This window comes from Streptopelia decaocto (genome assembly GCF_964273445.1).
Source record: "Streptopelia decaocto genome assembly, chromosome: 17".
Lineage (NCBI taxonomy): Eukaryota > Metazoa > Chordata > Aves > Columbiformes > Columbidae > Streptopelia > Streptopelia decaocto.
The window spans coordinates 6078419-6099230 of record NC_138672.1 but is presented as its reverse complement, the minus strand read 5'-3'; the positions used below and the strand labels follow the sequence as shown (position 1 = coordinate 6099230).

Sequence of the window (20812 nt, the reverse complement as noted above, 5' to 3'; positions counted from 1 at the left end):
GCCCCCCCCGCCGCTGCCCCCGCCTTCACAATACCGCACCGTGACCCCGCCCCCTCTTCGCCCCGCCCCTACGCCCGCCCCCGACGGTTGCTGATTGGCTGCAAAGTGTTACAAAGTTGCCGTCAGGTGGGGCGGGCGTGGCTCTCATTGGCTGCGGCGGGCGCGGGGCGGGCGCGGCGCTGTCAGCCGGGCCGGGGCGCGGCGGGAGCCGCCTGCGGGGCGCTCGGAGCGGCAGCGGCGCGGCATGGCCGGCTGAGGCGGGCGGGAGCCGCCGCCGCCCGGCCCCGCTCCCTGGCCCCTCTCGGTGGGTGAAGGAGCGCCTGGATGTATGAATGAATGAATGAATGGCGGAGCGCCGCGCCGCAGCATGAGGCGCCGCCGGCCGAGGACCGCGCCCGGGCTCGCCCTGCTCTGCCTCGCCGTCCTCCTGGCCGCCGCCGCCGGGCTGCCCTCCGGCACCGCGCCGCCCCCCGAGCCCGGCAGCGGCAGCGGCGGCCCCGCTGAGGGCAGCCCCGGCACCGTGCCGCCGGTTCGGCCCCGCAGCACCGCCGCGCCCACCTGGGGCAGCGCTTCACCGCCGCCGCCGCCTCCGGAGGAGGAGGAAGAGGAGGCGGCGGTGGCGGAGGAAGAGGAGGAGGAGGAGGCGGCCGCGAGCAGCAGCCCCGCAGGTGAGCGGCCCACGCGTGTCCGGGGCGGCGGCGTCGGCAGCGGGGCCACCGGTTTGCTGGGGAGCGGGACGGGGCTGCTCCGTCCCTCCAGCGGGCGGACAAAGACGCGGCCGGGGGTGGCATCGTAGGGGGGCGGTGGGGTTCGGGACGACGGTTCCCTGGGCGCCCTCCGGATGCAGCGATCCCGTCCAGGGCAGGAGGGACCCGCGGGGTGGGACCTCCGGGAGCATCTCATGCCCCAGCCCCTTGTGCCCGGTGCGGGGCTTGGGGGGCTGTGACCCACATGCAGGGCTGGGCTGTGGGGCCGGGTGGTCAGTGTGGGGGTTCGAGGGGGCCCTGGCGGGACAGGTGCACTGAACCCACACTATGCCAGTGGTGTTACTGGTGTTTTTGGGAAGCAGTGGGGCAGGTGCTGGCCCTACCTCCCCAAAGCGCCCTTCACAGCAGCTGTCCCTGGCGTGCACCATCCTCCCCACAGAGGAGCTGAAACACGTCCTTCCCATCACTGTGGTATTGGGGCAGTATCCACACTGTTGGACATGGGCTCAGGCATCGCTGGGTGGTACCTTGGAGGCAGAGCTGTTCCATGAGCACCAGATCTTCTCCTCATGTCCCATCTTCATGTGCCAGCAGCAGAACAGGGTTAATGATAACTTGGTGTCTCTGGAGCCAATGTTCTTACCTGTAGCTGAAGGTGCCTTTGCAGCTCAGCAGGTGCCGGGAAGAGCCCGCACTAGTGCGGTACCCGATGGGTGTGCGAGAGGAGAAAAGAGCTGCAAGCTTGTTCTATTCTGGGAAAGGTGCATCTCAGTGCAGCCCACTCAAGGTCTGATCCTGACCCTGTCGCAGTTGGGGGGCTCGTACAAAGCTGAGGAAACACTATGGTGATGGGAATAAATGGAATTATCAATTACAAACATGAGGAGGGAAGAGGTAAAGGGCAGCTGGAGGGCTGTGCTGTCAGCTGAAGCTCTTGCTTGGTGTTAGTGCTGTGTGATGGTGCTGCTTGCTCACCTGGAGATGAAGACGCTGATGGTCTTTGATGCTGAGACTCCAGTTTAGCAGAGTACTGTATCCTTATTTTATAAGTAGAGTCCGTGGATGGAGCTTTGTCCACTTATTTTACCAGAGATCTTGGCTTCATTATGCATTTGCAAAGCTTTATGTTCAGACACATACGAGTGCTTTCCTTTTAATTTATTTTTCCTCCTTGCCTGGAAGTTGCTTGGTTTAATTGTGTTGAGCTTCCTCTGATGTGAAAGGGATATATTCTTCTGTACTGGTAGCTTTAGCAGTCTGAACAAGTGGATTAATCAACCTGTTTTATTTGGCTTGAAATATAATCAGCTGAAGACCTGGAGTCTCTTGTGTTCAGATTTCAGTTCCATTGAGGTTTCTGTCTTTGCTTTCTCTGGAAGAGACAGAATGGCTTAAGATTAGGAGTTACTGATAAAGGTAGGAGGGGTTGAGTTTTCTTAAAGCAAAAGCAATTTTCTCTGTCGTGCCACGATCAGAACTCATCGGCTCAGTGACTCCCCTGGATTGTGCAGCACGCTGTGACCCTCTGGGTGCCAAATAGGGGATGCTTGTACCTGCCCGGAGCTGTGTCAAGCACATATTTCCCTCTCCGACCTTGTGTGGGGTGTTTTGTTTTCTGTCGGTGTCAGAAGGCACCAGTCCCCTCTCCCATCTTGGGCTGTAATGGTTTTATCAAGAGCATCCCTCTCGTACAGGACAAGGGACAAGTGCCACGCGAGGGTATTGCAATGCATGAGGTGGCTGGTTTAGTGATGGCTTTGGGATGCTCTCAGATGTCCATGTATGATGCTCACATAACATCCTTTTTGTGCTTACTGCCATATGAGGTGTCAGGGATGCGAGTTGGGAGGTTTTGTGGCTAATCCCAGTGCCATGGATCCTTCTATGGTCTGCCCTTCAGATCTCCCTCGGGAAATGGGAGCACCGATGGCGATAACCCTTCCGCACTGTCCCGGCGTGTGCTGAGTTTTTACTGGGGAGGCCAGCATCACCCTTTGAAATTTTAAAGTGCTAATTATTAATGACTAGAGCCGCTTGATCTCAAAATTACTCTTCTGGTGCCTTTATGCTCTGTGATGGCCAGGGCAGGACCTCATGGGCAGATTATGTCTCCTCAAGCAGGCTAATTTGTTATTCATTAGCGCGGCAGGTTGAGATTAACCCTGGCTGATGGGGGATTGCTGGTGTGCTCGTGGGTCGGGTGGGTTTCAGGGCATGGGGGGATAGGGGGGCTTTTCTGTGCTGACCCATCTGCTGAGAGCTGCTGGAGTCCTTCGCTATCAAGGTGCTTTAAGCACTGAAGACACAGCAAAGCCAGTAGGCACTGTGGTTTTACCAGAAACCCTCCTTTTCCTTCAATTCAAGCATGTTTCAACATTATTTTTTTCAATTCAATAGGTAATTAATCCATTATATGCTTTATTGCATGAAACAAATGGGCCTTTTCTCATGTGCGTTATTAGAAAGGCCTCCTTTAATGCTGGTGGCATTATTACTGATAAGAAATTGGTGAGTCCCCCCATTCAGTATTTCAGTGCTACCAAGATTTAAATTGTGACTTCAATGGGTTTTTCTCATTCTGATTTAAGAAGCACTTCAGCTGGTGCTGAGCTGCCTGCTCCCTCTGCTCTCATTCTCTTCCCTTTCCCAGTTCTGTGATGTTTATTTTTCTTTCCAAGCCTGCGATCGTGTTAAAATCCCGGATTTTGTTTTTAAAGAGAAGTAAATTGCTAATCCTCATGTTTGTGGAGACAAGCTTAGAAGTATCCCCTGCCTTATCGCCAAAGCCTCTAACACCCGCCGCGGAGACTCTGCCTCTTCCTTTTTTACAAAATAGGCTCGTTTTAAAGCCAAAGCTGGAGCTTTGCTGGGGAAGCTGACTCGGGAGGGATGCTCAGTGTCGCAGCAGAGATGCGGCTGCTGCCACCAGCATAGCCCTGGTTGGACTTTCCCTGCCTAAAGAACAAAACTTCTCTATTCCACCCCTTTCTCTAGGGTGGTGTTGAACAATATGGGTTTCTTGGAAGGATGTTTTGTTCTGTTTTCCAGCCCCAGGAACAGCAGGTGGGTGAGCTGAAGAGCCCAAACCTCCTTGCACAGCCTCACTGTCCCCATGAGCTGCACCCAAACCCTGGCTTTAGGCGTCTTCAGACCATATTAAGTGTGTCAGATCTCAAAAGCCGTTGCCTTATCTCCTCTCCACAGTTTCTGTAGTGTCCCATCTGGCTTCCTGGGTCACCAGGTCCCAGGTGTGACCATGAGTCTGGCTCCTCACCTTTGCACCTGCTGGGATGGGACAACGAGCAATTTCTGCTGCAACCACAGGAAATGCAGGTGTCCCGGTGGCTTGGAGCAGTTGACCACGGGAAGGTGACCTGTGTCAGTACGGAAATGGGCAAAAGCTGAGTCAGGGTGTGCAATTATCCTTTGATGGGTCTCCAGCCCCAGGCACTGGGCCATCTCTTGCTGGGATGCTCGCAGCCTGAGCACCACCGTGGGTTGTGGCTGCGGCTTTGGGTGGGATTAGAGGATGGATTTGGTTTGTAAAGAGGAGCTGGGCAAATCCTCAGGGCGATGGGGGGTGAGCTGGCTAATTGGGTGGGCACAGAGTAGGCAGTGAGGAGAGGACCTGGTCATGAGCGCTGGCTTCATTTCTTCATCCTCCAGCTGGAGAGCTGGAGGGTTTTGATTTTGCACACGGTGCAAGAGGCACCAGGGGTTCCCTACAGCACCGGCAGATCTGTTGGAGGGGAAAGACTTTGGCCCAAGCCAAAGCCATCAAAGCCATCAGCACCCAGACCTTCCCACACCAGGGCTGTGCTCCTAGAGGGGTTGGGAGCTCTTAGTCCTGGTGGGACAGAGACAGCCAAGTTGCTGAAGGCAGCTTTGGGACATCTTCCCAGTGCTGGTCCTTTGCAGCTCTGGGAGACTCCTCTTCTTCCCTCTTCCCATCCAACCATTAACACCTTGGTAGAGGTTTCCCACCCAGGTTTGCCCTGTGATCATATTTTTCGCTGTGCTCATTGCAACACTCTGGGATGCACATAAATGTTTAATGCCCTTGCAGCAGGTTGGGTTTCCAAGGCTGGGGCTGAGCAGTAGGTGAGGCTGAATGTTTGTGATGGAATTTTGCAGCCTTAAAAAAATCTCTCTCTTAAGGTGCAAGCACAGGTCCTGCCCTTCGGGGCTGGGCTCATACGCAGGGACCTGCCTGCATGCCCCTGCTCATCGCTTGGGCAGCTTCAGCTTCCCTTATATGAGGGCTTGGGATTGTGTTCAATGTGGTTACCAAGATAACTTGCTTTCAAAATGTCAGTGGGATTTACATATATATTTTTTTAAAGAAATGGAAATTACTTTACAGACACGAAGGCTGAGAATAAGGAATATGGTTGTGTTGCTTGGGATCAGTATGGGCACAGTCAGAGCGGAGAGTGCCTTTTTGCAATCAAATAATAAATTGTGGGGTTTGTATCTTTGAGCTTAAAATAAAGGGATGTTGCCCACAGCAGAAAATGTCAGTCCCTTGCCTTTCTCCCTGCCTCCACGCTCCTGAGTCATTCTTGAATCAGATGCATCCAACTGTCCTCACTCAAGATTTTGAGATTCTTGGACTTAGTGATGCTCATAAAAATCGGGATCTTTCTGGGAGGATCTACAGAGCATCCAAGGTCTTGTTTGTCAGCTGCCCCTCTGCAGGGAACAGTGCTGGGATTTTGCCTTTTTTCTTGTAAATGATAGCTGAGATTCGGACACCATCACATCACTGAGCTGCACCTTAGAAAATACCACGTGTAAAATAAGACCACTACTGCATGGTGTGTTAAAGTTATTTATCTGGGTGCATTTGATAACCCCCAAACACCAGCCTGCGGGGTGGCCCCTGCCAGCCTCTGCAGGAAAGCTGCTGAACACCAATCAAAGTGGTTTTCCTGAAGCTGTGTGGTGGGCAGGAGGTGTCCCAGCCCTGTTTGCTGATGCCAGTTGTCCTCTGGGCTCTGTCCCCAGGGGCTGGGACAGTCCGGGCAGTGCCCAGGGGGCTGGGTGCTGGGATGTGACCAGGGGGACTCTTGAAACACAGAGTGGAGTTTGTGTGGGGCGCAAAGGTTGTGCCTGTCTGAAAAGCTGCGATGGGTTTCCCAGCTGGGGCTGGTTTTGTCCCTAAGGCATCTTCCCAGGGCTGTCTGCTGCCAGAGAGGTGGTGGATCATAGAATCATAGAATGTCCTCAGTTGGAAGGGACCCATAAGGATCATTGAATCCAACTCGATGGATGCCCCATCCCTGGAGACATCCCAAGCCAGGCTGGACGGTGCTCTGAGCAACCTGAGCTGGTGAAGATGTCCCTGCTCATGGCAGGGGTGGCACTGGATGAGCTTTCAAGGCCCCTTCCAACCCAAACTGTTCTATGGTTCTATTAATAACCCCATCCTAGAGTCCTTGTGCTGTTTGGTGCAGCTGTGGAGGTGGCTGCAGCATCTTGGGGTCTACCCAGATGAGTGGTGGTGACATCAAACCTCTCCCCAAGTCTGTCCCCGCCAGCTGTGCATGGATGAGCAGCATGAGGACAGAAACATCCAGGACTTTCTACACCTCACAGCTGTGGGCAGAGAAGCACAGAACAAGCTGTCCCTGAGGATGTGAGTCTGCTGAAGTCAGGGGAAACATTTTGGAGTTGGGTTTTTTTTTTTTTTTTATGGTAGCCCATGGCCTATAAATACACAGGGCAAAGTCATTGTGCTGCTGCTCATATTTGCAGAGCCAAGGCCAGCTGACTGTCAGGAAGCGCTGCTGCAGACCCGAGGTGCTCACTGGTGCTTCCAAGCAGCAGCCAAGATCTTAGCAGTGGTGTGATGCATCTGCCGTCATCAGAAATAAACTCGTGCCTGTGCTGGGTGCTCAAGGCAGGGATTTCTCTTGCAACCATCTGCCTGGAAGGGAAGGCTCCTTCTGCTTTACCTCTGACAAGCATTTAAAATAAAACCAAAGAAATTAAAATGTGAAGGAGCTGGATCGCTGTGCGGCACCTCGGCTGCACCTGAGACTTCGTTGGGCTCTTAAAGGAGGTTGCAGCAAGGGCTTGGGCTTGGCTCAGAGGTCCTGGAAACCCTGGGGCTTTGCTGTCCCGGCTGGTGCTGCGTGTCTGAGCCCAACAGAGCTGCCTTGTGCAGCGAGGCATCGCTCTGCGGGGGCCGGGGGGGCAGAGTCTGGCACTTTATAATTGGTTGGGGATATTAATATGTTTTATGAGCTACAGGCTAGATTGCAATCTAGCCATCTGCCCTGCCTGGGGGGGGGTCGTGTGTCTCCACCACCCCGGGAGAGCAGAACCGGTTGCGATTCAGCCTCGTTAAATGGGCTGAAAACCAGGATTTCTGGTTCACAGGAAATTATTTGCTTTTTAAAACAAAATTTTTAATTTGACTTTTGGGTTGAGTCAGGCTGAAATGAAACGGTTGTTCTTGCTTTGCTTGTGCTTCCAGTAAGCTCGAGGGTCCTGCACTGTGAGGCTGCCCCATACGATCAATGTCTGGGTTTCTCTTGGGGTTAAATCCATCCCCAGTGCAGAACTGGGGGCTGCTGGGTCCTTAGTGGGGGGAAACGCTCCTAAAATCCCAGCTGGGCTTGTCTGGAGGGATCTTTAATTGGATTACAGCTTGTCAGTCTGGAAGCATTTTGACCAAGTCATTCTGGAATTGAAATAATTGAATTTTATTTGTTTGGACAGAACTTTTTCCCTCTAATTCAATAGGAAACTTCCCAATGGTGCTGATCCTGGCTCCTCTGCAGCTGCCTCTCCTGGGGGAGCAGTGGAGGGTGTCCTCTCCTCTGATGGGGACATTGACTCCCCAAGGGCTCCTGTCCCTGCTTCCCCACAGCCAGGGATGCTGGAAAAGTGGTCCAGCTTCTCCTGCATCCCATCCAGCCGGGCTCCTGCAGCTTGGGGACAGCCCGGCTGTCACCCCGTGTGTTCACCAGCTATTTAAAAAGGCGGCGAGGGGGGGTGCTGGGTTCACGTGGTCTTTCTGGATTGCGCCGAGCTGCCCACGAAGAATAGACCCTCTGAGCACGCTGCTGGGCACTAATCGGCCGCGGACGGTTTGAGCTGCCGGAGCGGCTCTTTTGTCAGAGCCTGAATTCCTGCTCTGCCTGATGCTCGCCTGGCTCTTCCCATGCTAAATTCCTATCGCACTTCATCACGCAAAATACAGCGGGGTCGTGATGCCGGACAGGCTACCAGCCCTCGAGTTTGGCAATAGCTCTTCTGAGCCCCCATCAGGATTTTTATTCCTCTCCCCCTGGAAAAGATTTTTAGGGTCTCTGCTCCTGCTTTATACATGGATGGGTCCTATTTCAGTAAACGAGGAGCTTCCCCAGAGCTGCATGAACTAATGCGAAGCCTCGGTTTGGTCTTATGTTCCTTTTTTTCTGAACACCTGCTGTATGAATTAAAATTTGCCTTGTAAATGTAACCAATTCAGAGTCTGTGCATGAAGGGTGGGTGTTTGCTTGCTTGCCTGGAAAAAGAAAAAAGCAAAACCTCAAAGGTTTTGCTCTTGAGGCAGCTTGGCCACAAAACAGGAGAGGAGCCCAAGTTGCTCTTTTCTTCATTTTCTAATTCAGTTGCCCCCTGTCCTTATAAATAAGCCACCAGAAACATGACAAGGCAAGCATCTCTGCTATTTATAGCTCGCGCTGCTCCACATGCCTGTTTTAAAAATCAGCCAGCTAAATGGCTCTGCAGCCTTTCAGCAAAAGGCTTAATGACACAGGCATTCGATACGCGCGGGGAGATGGATGGATATTTAAAGGCCGTTCCCCGTGAGCCTTCAGCCGGAGCAGGCGGGAGGGGGGTATTCACCTGGGTGAAGGGGAGACCCTCTAGAGTTGCTTTGGCTCCGGGAAGGGGCTCTGATTTAATCTGCACCCGCAGGGCTCTCCCCTGCTCCAGCCATGGCCATCCAGCCCCAGCACCAGACTGGTGCCACTGGGGATGCTCCCAGCCAGGTCGGTCCTCCCACCTCTCCCCCGCACCTTGGCTTTTCTGGGGGATTATTATTAGACAAAATATACATTTATATTCCCCAAGATTTTTTAAATTCTTATTTTTCAGCTGCATTAACCCTTCATTTCTCTTTTTCTCCCCTTTGTGGCGTCACCTCTGTGTAATTAAGAGGCTGCCAGTCACCTTTACCCGTTTAACTGGTCATGCCACTTCTCAGATGAATCTACTTTATTCCTGGCAAATTACACTGCCAGAGTTTTCAGGCAGCTTTACTCTGTTTTGATTGACTGGCTGACTATATTAACTGATAGTGCTGCTTGGGCTGCTTTGATCCTGTATTATTTATGGAAATGATGGCACATAACTCTGCGCAGCTGATTAACGCTGCATGTATTTTTAATGTGCTAGTTCTACTGTTTGATCTGTGCTAAATGATTATTCTCTGATGTGTTCCTGGGTTCATTTTGCTTCCTTATGAAAAGGATATTGAAATGGACTGTTTGTTTTGTTGCTTTCTTTTCCCCAGTGGTCTCATCTTGTGCTGGTTTTAAGCTTTCACAGCTCGTTTTCCTAAGCACAGCTCTGCTTCTATCACGTGGAGCATTTACACTTTATTGCTATTAATTTGAGCATTTCATTGGTGGCATTACTCGAAATTCATCGCTCTGTGTGATGTTTTGGGGATGTACAAGGTGGGAAAACAACCGTTCGAGTGATGCTCAATCCTTCCTAGTGTGTGATTGCTGAATCCCAGCTTGGCCGTGACTCAGGTCCGGCGACATCTGAATGAGAAAGAAACCCATCTGAATGAGAAAGAAACGCGTCTAAATGGGAGGAGGTATAATTAATATTTTCCGTGGCCCGTCACAGGATGCCTGGGACTGGTTGATATTAAGAAAATGACTTTAATTGCCGGGGAGGTGTGTGCTTGACGCACATCTTCCTCCTCCGCGGCGTGAGATGTGGTTGTGGTTGGGGAGGGACCGGCGGGCGAAGGTGACGCTTCATCCCGGGAAATACTCACCGCATCCCCTGCACGTGCGGCTGGGGACGGGCTCTGACGTCCTTCATCCCTCCTCCAGAATCCGCCCCAGCGACCAGACATGGCCAACGGGGTGGAAACCGGGAGGTTGTTCCAGGAGGGACCATCTGTGAGCCGGAGGATCAGCATTTCCCTTCCCTGGGGGCAAAACAGAGCGGGGGAAGCTGATTTTTTTCAATGTTAATTTATTTGTCTGCCCTGCCTTTTATAACACCTGTTTATTTTCGGGTACACACAGGGGTTGTCTCCCAAGCCCTGCCCATACCCAGCGTGTGGTCAGACACACCTGGGTGCACCATGCTCCAGCAACAACAGGTTTGTGAGGATGCTCTCATGTAAAGCTGTTGAAAACCTCTAAATAAAGGCCTTTTTTCCCTTCTCTGAACAGGGCTTTTTGTTAAAATCAGCAAAATGTATATCTTTCTGCAAAAGGTTCCTTTTCCTTTAATGGACTTTATATTGAAAACAGTTTAAAGTTTACATTTTGTTCCTTCCCTCCAAATTTTTAAAGCTCCTTGTTCCATGAAAAACCTTAATAATTCCATTTTCCTCCTGCCTTCTGTTTCAAAGATGACATATAGCAATACATGTAAATATTATAAGATATATAATTTTATGTTTTCTTTCCATCAGCTATAACTCTTACCTTTTGTCACTGGGAACAAAGCAAACATTATAGCCTGTTTTCTGGCGTTCTTCCCCTGCCCCAAAACAGAGACGTGCCAACCTGAGCTCTGCAGCGAGCTGCTTATTTGGGTGGAAAATTGAGGATGCGCCACTTCGGGTGCTGAGGGAAGAGGCAGGATTTTTGGATACGGCTTCACAAACCAAACTGATTATTGGCAACATGTCTTGATTGCAGACGTGTGAGTAATGAGGCAGAAACATCCACCCCTTGGGTGCTGTCGATGGGGAGAGGAGCCTGTGCAAGGCACAGCGCCCGGGGCTGGCAGGGGGGTGTTTCTGTGCACCCCAACTACCCCAAACCACAGCCCAAGGGGTGCGGGGAGCTGGGCTGGGGTGCACTGAGGACCCCAGGATGTCCAGAGGAGTTGGAGAATCGGCTTCAGGTTGCTCATCAAAACAAAAGGGTTATTTGAATTAAAGCAGAGCATGCGCACCTGTCGGCTCTTGCCTGGGCTGGGTGTTTCCTCCTTTTGTGCCAATACAGGAGACGTCTTTGCCAGAGCCTCCCAGCTTGTGTTCTACCCTGCCATGGTCACTTAGGGTTTTCCCCAGTCCTTGAGGAAGGATTTGGGGGGACTTTCGTTGTTTTAAAGCCATCCCATCTCGCAGAACTCCCCTCCCCGCCAGTGGCTGCATCACGTTAAGATCTGTCTTGCAGGGTTTTCCACAATGCCCCCCAATTCCCAGGCAGGGCTGGGGTGCCCCTGTTTGTGCCGGGGAGCCATCGGTCTGTGTGGCATCGCCACATCTTGGCCGCGGGTCCAGCTGGGGAGCAGATGGGGAGGTGGAGCCGCGCTGCTCGGCCGCGTTTCAGGCTACGATAAAGCAAAGTGACGTAGAAAACTAAATACCTGTTATCAGAGAAAAGCAAACAGAGCCTCCACCTGCCTCCAGCCTTTCCCCCTTCAAGGGCAGGCTGCGTGCCTGGCATGTAGCTCCCTGTAAAAGATGTTTTATTATTAACGTGCTTGCTTTGCCTTGGCTGAGTTGTTGAGAAATCCAAGCTTGACTCTAGATAATGAATGACAAACATTTGTCTGGACTTAACTATTTTATTCTGACTATTTTTTTCCCTCCTGGAAGTTTACAGTAAGTTGTCAACAGCGTGCCCTTTGACGTGGATTAGTGCTGACGCCTCGCAGTTGGATCTTCCCATTCTTTTCACATCTTGGTTGTTCCTTTTCAAGGGAGGCTTTTGTGCATGTCTAATCCATTTAAAATGAAAAATAAACTAGGAATGGGCTGATCTCTGGAGGGGCAGACGGGTATGAGGGTGGTGTTAGATCCTTGCAGAAGACGATGAGCTTTGGGGTGGGATGGAGGGAGGGATGGTCCCGCTGGGCCCAGGAGAGGTTCATTTCCCCCCAGCATCCTGGTTTGGTGTCGGTGGGTGCCTGGAGCAATGGCTGTTACAGATTTTTGGCTTGCAAACCCCTTAAAAGCTTTTCAGTTGGTGTGTAGATGGTGAATTCAAGCTTGTGGGCTGGGGAATTGATGCTTCCCTCTCTCTGCTCCACCATCCATCACTTTGTGATCCCTCTTGGGGACCTCCTATTTGTCCATGCTCACATGTGTACATGAGGTGGATGGCCCTTGCCTCAGAGCTGAAACCTGTATATATGTAGTGTCAGGTAATATATGTAATAGCGTGTGCAATATTGGCCAAGCCAAACTAGAGCATCTCTGCATTGCCAGGGTGGTGTCAGGTGCCTGCAGCTCTCCAGCTCTGGTAGGATTTTGGAAGCCCATTTGCAGATGGGATGCTCTTTTTGCAGGGTTTATCTTTGGCAGCAGAGCTGGTGGAAGAGGTGGCAGCTCCTTCTCCCACAATGCCCAAACAGTCATTATAAAGCCCTCAAAAACTGGGAAGTGGTTGAGATACAAATGTCAGCAAACCTCTTCTAGCTGGTCTGCTGGCTCCAGAGGAATCTCTGTGGCTTTGAGCATCTCTGTCCTGGGGTCAGGCTTGGTTTTGTTAACCCAAAACTGGACATGCTGTCTTTGCTGAGGGTTGTTCACCTTCAGTGGTGCCGTCCTGGTTGCAAGACACAAGTGATGTGGTGCTGCCAGGGATGCTCGGGTCTGACCCTGCTAATCAGCAGTTTGGGTTTAGTGTCTTGGCTCAGACTTGGTCTTAGCTTAGCGCCTAAGCTGTGGGTGAGATAAGTAGCACATCACAGGATGCCTGAAACCCTTGAGCCTGGCTGTTTCTGTCCTCCCCATCACACTTTTAAAGGGTCTGCCTATTTAAGAGGATTTGGCTTTTCTGTGGGACATGGTTGCTACCTGTTGTACTGCGCTGGACAGCCCAGTATTTATTGTGAGGGTTTCAGAAAACTGGCCTAGACTTTAAGTCACTGTTTATTTGTAGTGGCTGAACTTCTGCTGTTTAATGGAAACATTTTCCTTTTTGAAGGTGAACTATTGCTGGAAATAAATACAGACGATACCTCGTGGCTGAGGCAGGAGCCAGGGCTGGACGGGGCTGCAGCATCTGCCGGTGTCAGCAGCAGCGGGATGACTAAGCAGGGAGAAATTAAAAGCCGACGTGCAGCCTTGATTGAAGTCATTAATCTGCTGCAGGGCTTGGGGGTTTAAAGCAACGGTGAGGGGGAGGCAGGGCTGGCGGCTGCTCTTGTGGGGGATTCTGTTCCTGCTCAGTGTGCACGGGGTGGATTTGCCCTCTGTAAATCGATGCCATCCCTGCAGCTGATGGAGAAGGGTTTGGAGTATAGCTTAGATGCATTTAGATGCTGAGGGGAGACCTTATCGTTGTCTACAACTGCCTGAAAGGAGGTTGGAACACAGAGGGGGTTGGTCTCTTCTCCCAAGGAACAAGCGATAGGACAAGAGGAAATGGCCTCAAGTTGCACCAGGGGAGGTTTAGATTGGATATTAGGAAAAAATTATTCCTGGAAAGGGCTGTCAGGCATTGGAACAGGCTGCCCAGGGCAGTGGTGGAGTCACCATCCCTGGAGGGGTTGAAAAGGAGTTTAGATGAGGATTCTTAGGGACATGGTTGAGTGCTAGAGTGAGGTAGTGGTTGGACTCGATGATCCTGAGGGTCTCTTCCAACTGAGATGGTTCTATGAGATGTCCCCTGCCCCTGTCTGCTCCTGCTCAGCAGGTCCCCAGCAGATGATATTGGAGCTGCTGCAGTTCCCGTTTCCAGCGATCAGTGATGACGTTCTCTGTCCAGGTGTCTTTTTTCCGTGACGTGTGCTGAGCCCATATCAGTTTCCCCTTAGAAAACTCAACTTCTCCATGGATTTGCCAGTACATTGCGTCTCATTGCAGTGTCTGTAACCCAGTTCTGCTGGTGCGGGATGAAAGCAAAAGTGAAACAAGTTCTCAAAGGGGGAATTAAACTCACCCAGTGTGAGCTGGAATCAATACACCACCCTGTCCTGTGCAAAGTGTAGCAGGGCAGGCACAAAGCTGCATTATAAAAGAATAAAACTTACAGAGCAGGAAAGCTCTCTTCTCAGCTCAGAAAGCATTTTCTGTGCCCTGTCGCAGCTCTCCCTGCTCGTAGCGCATTATAACTTACAGCTCCTTGTCTGGCAAGAGTTATGGTAACTCCAAATTAGCCTGTAGCTCTGTCATCGTAGCCTTGAAATGGGCCCAGATGGGAAAACCTGCCCCAAACCAGTTGTGATTACTCATGGTTTGTGCTATCCCTCTCCCTGGCTGGAGTTTCTGCTATGGTAATTCCACTTATTAAACAATGAGACAAAACACCTTTATTAAACTTGGAACTGAGCTCAGTGAGAGAACTTCAGAGCGTCAAAAGGGTTTTTTTCTCTTTGAGCTCCTTCTCTCTTCCTCTGCACAACCTTCAAAGTGAATGGGAGAGGGAGAAAGATACTTTGCTGTTTGTGATGAATAAAAATCTGCATTTAAGTATGTTTGTTTAGAGTAGGAAAAGAATTAGGAAAATGTATTGGGAGTGAATCCTGTGATGTTGAGGCTTCACTGGATCTCCAAGCTTGGAAATGCAATGAGCCAAGGTGGATGGGGTCTTAGCTCAGGCTCTGTAAAGCTTCTTTTTATTAGTACTTTCGGTAAGTGTTAATAAACACTGGCTAAAAGAAGCCTTTGTTAGCGGGTCTGTCCCTTTGCTTCTGCAGTGGAGAAGCTGAATCTTGAAAGGAATTGCCCTGGGCACCTGCTGGAGTTACTGATGAAAGTTTTCATTCCAGATTTTCTCCACAGGCTTAAACATAAAATAACCAAAAACCCTCCAAAGCAAGTCTGCCCTCTCTTAAAAAAAAAAAAAGTTGTAAAAATGTGTTTTGCTGCTGGTGTGTGGGGCCTTGTGCCCCGTGTCTGTGGAGAGCATCGCTTTGTGCTAAAACAGCTGAAAAGACGTGCATGAGCCCCGTCAGCAAATCTGTCTTCAGAGGATTTAAAGAGAGTTGCTCATGTTGTCGTTGGCTTTTGTTCGTCTGAACTGCCATGGCCATGGAGTGGAGGGGGGAGTTGCTTTCATTGTGGAAGCACCCGTGCAACCGGGGTATTATCTGGTGACATGGGGGGACATGTCTGCCTGGTCCTGTGGTCCACAGGGCGCAGTGGAGGAACCCGTCCTGCCCTGAGCTGGGACTCAGGGTCTGACCTTTCTTCTTGCCTTGCAGCAGTGTGAACCCCTCTTGGTCCATCTTCTACTTCTTGTGGATGTCCTAAGTCTCCCTTTGAAGGCACCTTGGGGAATGAGTTTCTTAAGGACATGGTTTAGTGCTAGAGTTCGGTTAGATTGTGGTTGGACTCGATACTGAGGGTCTCGTCCAACTGAAATGATTCTATGATTATATTCTATGATTAGAGCAGTTTGAAAAGTGTTTCTGGTCACTCGGAGAGAAACCCAATTGTGATACGTGTGCTTCCCCCAGAGGTGAAGGCCTTCTCCAGAGGCCACGCATGCCCCAAAATGGCCGCGTGGCCCTGGCAGCCCTCCGAGGGAGCATTGCATTCTGTCTTTCCTCCCAGTGAAAGTGCGATTGCTTTTAATGAGAGAAAAGGATGATTTCTTGCCACATCCATCCTGTGTTGAACCAAGCTTTGGTAACTCTGGTAGCAGTGGTGGGGGAAAGCTGCGGCTCCCTTTGTATGTTGGTGGAGCACCTGGTTCCCCCATGGCTACACCGGCTGTAAAGAAACCAGGTTATGTCTCTGTTAGCCAAAAAAAAAAGATGCATTTTGCAGTGAGATCAGCCATGTATATTTGCCACCACACCAGGAAACCTCCCCAGAGGTCCAGGCTCTGCAGCTCGTACCGTGACGTGCCTCGGTGGAGGGATGCAGGCAGCAAACCTCCCTTGGGCACAGGTTTCAGCCACAGTAGCTGAGGGTGCTGCAGCAGATGGTATCACCTGCTGAATGACTTCTGTACCGAGCGAAAAATGGCTTTAGAGTGGTCTGAACTTGGCCATTTGCTTTTCTTCTCGAAGGTACCATGAACACACCCATGGACGTGGGGCAACAATGGCCCGGGACTGCAAAAACCACTTGCCTGCACCCACTTGCTCTTGGGGTGGGTAGTTCAGCAGATACTCAGCACTGAGCTGGGTCCAGGCTGGTCTGGAAGGAGGAGATCAGAGGTCACATCTGTTCCTGCTGAAGCTGAATTTGACACTGAGCATGAGGAGTTAATCACGGTGACTCAAGAGAAGAGGAGCTTTTGTATCCCCAGGTGCTGTCAGCAGGCAAGGTCCAGAGGGGAAAAGGCTCTCCAAGGCTGCACACCTTGCAGCAATGGATTTTGGCTTTAAGTAAGTTAATTGTGTCAGAGCAATGTGCAGGCAGAAGGCAGCTCCTGGAGCTGGGCAGATGAGTTCTTTGCAACATGGACAAAGTCTGCACGTTGCAGCCTGCACAGCTTCTCGAGGGAGGGGGGGACAGGCAACAACTATTGTGTTTGTGCATAAAAAGCTCTTGGATAAAAGAGGAGGAGGCGAGCTCTGGCTTTGTCAGTGGAGCAAAGGTGTCCCCCTGTACATGTTTCTCATGGGTTTTGGGTTGAGGAATATTTGGGTGATGAAACACTGGCCCAGGATGGCCAGAGAGGTGGTGGATGCCCCATCCCTGGAGACATCCCAGGCCAGGCTGGACGGGGCTCTGAGCAACCTGAGCTGGTGAAGATGTCCCTGCTCATGGCAGGGGTGGCGCTGGATGAGCTCTGAAGGTCCCTTCAACCCAAACCAGTCTATGATTCTATGATTTGCCCTTCTTGACTTGCAGTTTGTGACTTAGTGATGGAGATGTGGAGAACGCAGCTCTCTGGTGATTCCTTCCTTAACTGTTGTATATTTAAGGTATCTGGTTGCTCTGATCTGCATTATCTTGGAATTCCTTGCAAAGAAGTTAGTATTTGTTAATTCAAGCAAGGAGAAAGCAGTTGTGTTGTTGAAGTTCCCAGCACGCAGCTCTCCTGCCAGCGGGATGCTGCCTTAATGGGGCTTGATGTTCACTGGGTGATGGTTGGACTTGGCAGCAGCGAGGGATGCGGGAGCATCTGCTCTCAGCCGGGCGGCTGCTGCCGAGGAGGATCTGCGGCCGTCGGGCAGACGGTGCCTCCAGCCGCAGCGGGACAAGCAGATGCCGTCAAGTGCGTCAGGAACAAAAAGTTTTGCTTATTTCTACTGGAAAAAAGTTTCAGCAGTGAACCTGACGGTTATTTAAATGGAAGACTTTATGGTGCCCTCACAGAGATGTCACCTGGAGGAGTCTGCAGCTTGTTGCTGAATGAGAAAGATACACAAATCCTTTTCTTTGCTCAGCTAACAGTGACGTGGCGTTTTCCCCTTGGGATGTCACACCACATCAGTGGTATAGAGGCAGCTCTTGAAAGGTTTGGACGTTCACTGCAGAGAAGCATCTAAAAATTCCTGGCTTTTAAAAACCAAAGCAGCAATCGGGTACATCCCCAACACTGGAGCGAACCTCTTCCTGCATGGCTCTGAGCCCGGGCTGGCATCACCTGCCCGTTTTATCTCAGCATCAGCACTGTGTGAGGCTTTAACCAATTTACACCAGTCTCAAGGGGAAGAAAAAGATTAATTCTTTTCATATGGAAAGTTATAGTCTTAAAAAGGCCTTATTAACCTTCTGTTTGAAGATCTAAAGTCATGCGAGTGGCTCATCTCGTGCATTGCTGCTCTCCTTGAAATGCAAACATAACCGGGTGGTTTCCCCTTCTTCTGCTCCAGCCACTTCTGGGCCAAAAACTAAGGAGTGAGGGATTTGTCCTCAACAGATGATTTATCCGTGGGCTCCCTGGCAGAGCAGGGTCAGTGACCAGGAGGGCTTGGCTCCCTCTTTTCTCTCAGCTGTCAAAAGTGGGAGCAAATCCCCCAAAGCGAGGGGTGCTCATTGCTGTCATCTCCAGATTTGGTTTGGTGGCTTGGGAGATGCTCACCTGGGTCACTTTGGAGACATGTGGCTTCTCTGAGTGGTGAGGGTAGAGCTTCCCCATCCAGTCCTGTAAATTCACATAAATCCAGCCCTGGGAGATGCCTGTGGTGCAGGCAGGTTTCTTAAATAGGAGAGCAGTGAAGGCAAAGTAACTTGGGTTTTCATGCAAGTGCAGGAACCTGGAGGAGCCAGTCTGAGCTTAAACCCGACCCCATCCCTGGTCCAGGCTGGTCCTAGTCCCGGCTGTGTGCTGGGAGCATCCCTGGGGAAGCAATAAAAGGGGGTGCTCATCTGAACTTGTCCTCCAGCTCATCTCCCAGCCTCTGTTTTCTTGCTGATTATTCATACAACACAACTTTATAGCCCAAATACAAACCATTGAAAGGACAATTCTTGCTCAGGGTTTTTTTCTTCGTAGTGCCTGTAAAGCTGCTGCATAAATTCACACGTTCGTTCATTAGCTGCAATTCCCCAAAGCACCTAGTAAAGTTTGTGATTTTAATTACTTTTTGCAGGGATCTGAGTGTACGGAGACTTCAACAGATTATTGTAGTTCATATTATTCATGCAGCTTCTTTTAATCCCTTTCTCTGCTAGGACATGGTCGATAGATACTAAAATTGAACTCTACTAATAAATTCCCAGCCCTGTCCTGTGTGAGGTGTCTTGATCTTTGAACTGAAGCATTTTGCTGACAAAACGCTTCTATTTCCTGAGAGGTGCTGCAGCAAATAGGTCTGTAAGGAGGGTGTGAGCTGCCAGGGTTGCTGTCTGCAATGTGGAGGCATTTGCCAAAGTTACATTTCATCCTGTTTATCTCTAAACCCCGAGCTGGGCCGGTTGTGTCTCACACTGGGTGGTAAAAAATATGAAGGTTTTCAAACAGAAGCATGGGATATTTATATGGTTGTGGAAATATTAGTGGGAAAAACTAACCAACTAAAGTAAAACTGTTTTCAAATTAATTAAAAGGATTTGGTCCATTTTTTTTTTTAACTGTCAAGATTTTAATCCTCAAGCATTTATATGTTGTGTTTGAAGTCACTGTATCTTCTTGTGCGATAAATGTTTTGGAGCCGCGTTCTTCTTTGTACTCAGTCTGCTCAGTAAAGACCCAGAGGTTTTCTCTGCATAGGGAAACTTGTTATATAGGAATAATTCTATGTAATCCCCCCTGCAGAGCTTTCTGCATCCTAACCCGGTTCCTAATAACTCTTGGACCACTTCTGCTTCTGTGACATCTCCTTGTCTCATTGACGGGAGCTCCTCAGGTATTTGCCCTGATGGTGCGATGAGCTGGGGATCTCCCCGTGCAGGAGGAATCTGAGGTTAATGAGAACCCATATTTAACTTGGTTTCCTTTGCTTATGTTCGCAGGGTTTGATTTAGTCTCCCAAGACAGCTTTGCACCTGTGATTCTGAGTTCTTTGATGCACGTTTACTGGGGGATGAGCTGGTTCAAAGCTCCCTGCGCAGGTTGCTCCTTGTTTAGCATCCAAAAGGAAGGGAAAGCAACCAAACTGCTCTGTGCTTGCGTTGCACGGAGGAGCTTTCAGTAACTCCTCAGAAACCAAATTGCCTCTATGTTTGATTGCAGGTGCAGGAAAGGAATAAAAATAACTAATCCCAGGAGTGAGCAGCCTTTGCATTTGTTTAAAGGCTGAGTCCTGGCTGGGGTTGGCCCAAGGAGGTTTGCTTGGGAATGGGGACTGATGCGGGGATGCTGCATCCCTCTGAAGACACAAAGAAAAAGGCAGAAGGATGACAAGGTCTGGGCCGAGCCAGAGTTTGGCCAAAACTCCACGTCTGCCAGCTTGATGTGCTGAAAAGTGCTCGTGTGGCTGCTGGAGACCCTGGGAGTTGGGGCCTTGGCTTCGTGCTTCTTTCCAAGGGATAAGAGAGTGATTTAATCTGATTTAATTTTCCTCAACAAATATGTTTAATCTTTTAACGATATTACAAGGGATGTATAAGCATTGAGAAATCCTTGTCTTTCCCCCCCCGTTGACCCACACAATCCTGTTATGGAACAGCACAAGTGACTCGTGTAAAGCTTCTAACAGCATTAACGTGAATGATGCTGTTCTCGTCACCGGCAGCATGCCTGACTCTGCATTGAGCATGATGGAGGCCATAAGTGCCCCGAATCTGATGCACTCAGTAATAAAATGACTGCAAAATAACAAAACGCACTGCTATATGTATATAAAATCCTTTTGGGATAGGCAGAGATCCTCTTTCTACCACTTGGCCTTTACATTGTAGCCTCAAGTGAGAGTAAATTACAGGTCTGAGCACTTTAATACACCTTCGCAATGCAAGAGTCAACTATTATTTTGTGCTGAGTGCTGTGTAGATGTGAATGGACTTGGCAGCGCCCCTCTCTTTAAGAAGGTACAGAGCATCAGCTCATCTCTGATCCCGTTCTTGCAGATCTTGCAGGTGTTCCTCAGCTCAACCAGATGTGCTGCAAACCACAGGTGAGGGCAGATTGCCTGCAAAGGTTGGATGCGAAAGCATCTTACACTGGACTAACATCTCCTGTATTCATGGCATCAGCTTGGTTGCACCAAGCTTGGAGTGACGGAGTTGAGTGCAAAAGCCAGTCCAGGGCAAGACTTGACCACGTGGAGATGGTGGCGTCGGAAATGCGGGAGGGATGAGCTGGAGCTCAGTAAATTGTTTTACAAGGGCTGGGATAAATAGGACCTTGGGTTTAAGAGGTGGCAGCTTGTGGGGAGGCTCACAAATACTTTTGTGATTGTATATCCTGTGCTGGGATGGTACCATCCAGTTTGCTGGGGGAGGTTTAGCCCACTGGGGTATCGTATAGAGATGAAATATCTTCTCGGGGTTAAGGGAAATATCCTGTTGAGAGGTGAGGGGGAAAGAGCAGCAGTGCAGCACAGCTGCATCTTTGGCTGTAATCAGAAGAAATTCCCAGTGGAAACAGCCGTGT

At 50.4% G+C, this 20812-nt stretch overlaps 1 protein-coding gene across 2 annotated transcripts in view; it reads left to right on the top strand.

The window, feature by feature from the left end:
- The first annotated feature begins 235 nt into the window (after positions 1-235).
- MEGF9 (multiple EGF like domains 9) overlaps positions 236-20812 on the top strand; it is a 46264-nt gene continuing 25687 nt past the window's right edge. For both annotated transcript variants that reach the window (XM_082067534.1, XM_082067533.1), the window contains exon 1: positions 236-668. In XM_082067534.1, coding sequence (XP_081923660.1) covers positions 341-668 — 328 coding nt within the window. In that variant the 5' untranslated portion in view covers positions 236-340. The remainder of the gene's footprint in view (positions 669-20812) is intronic.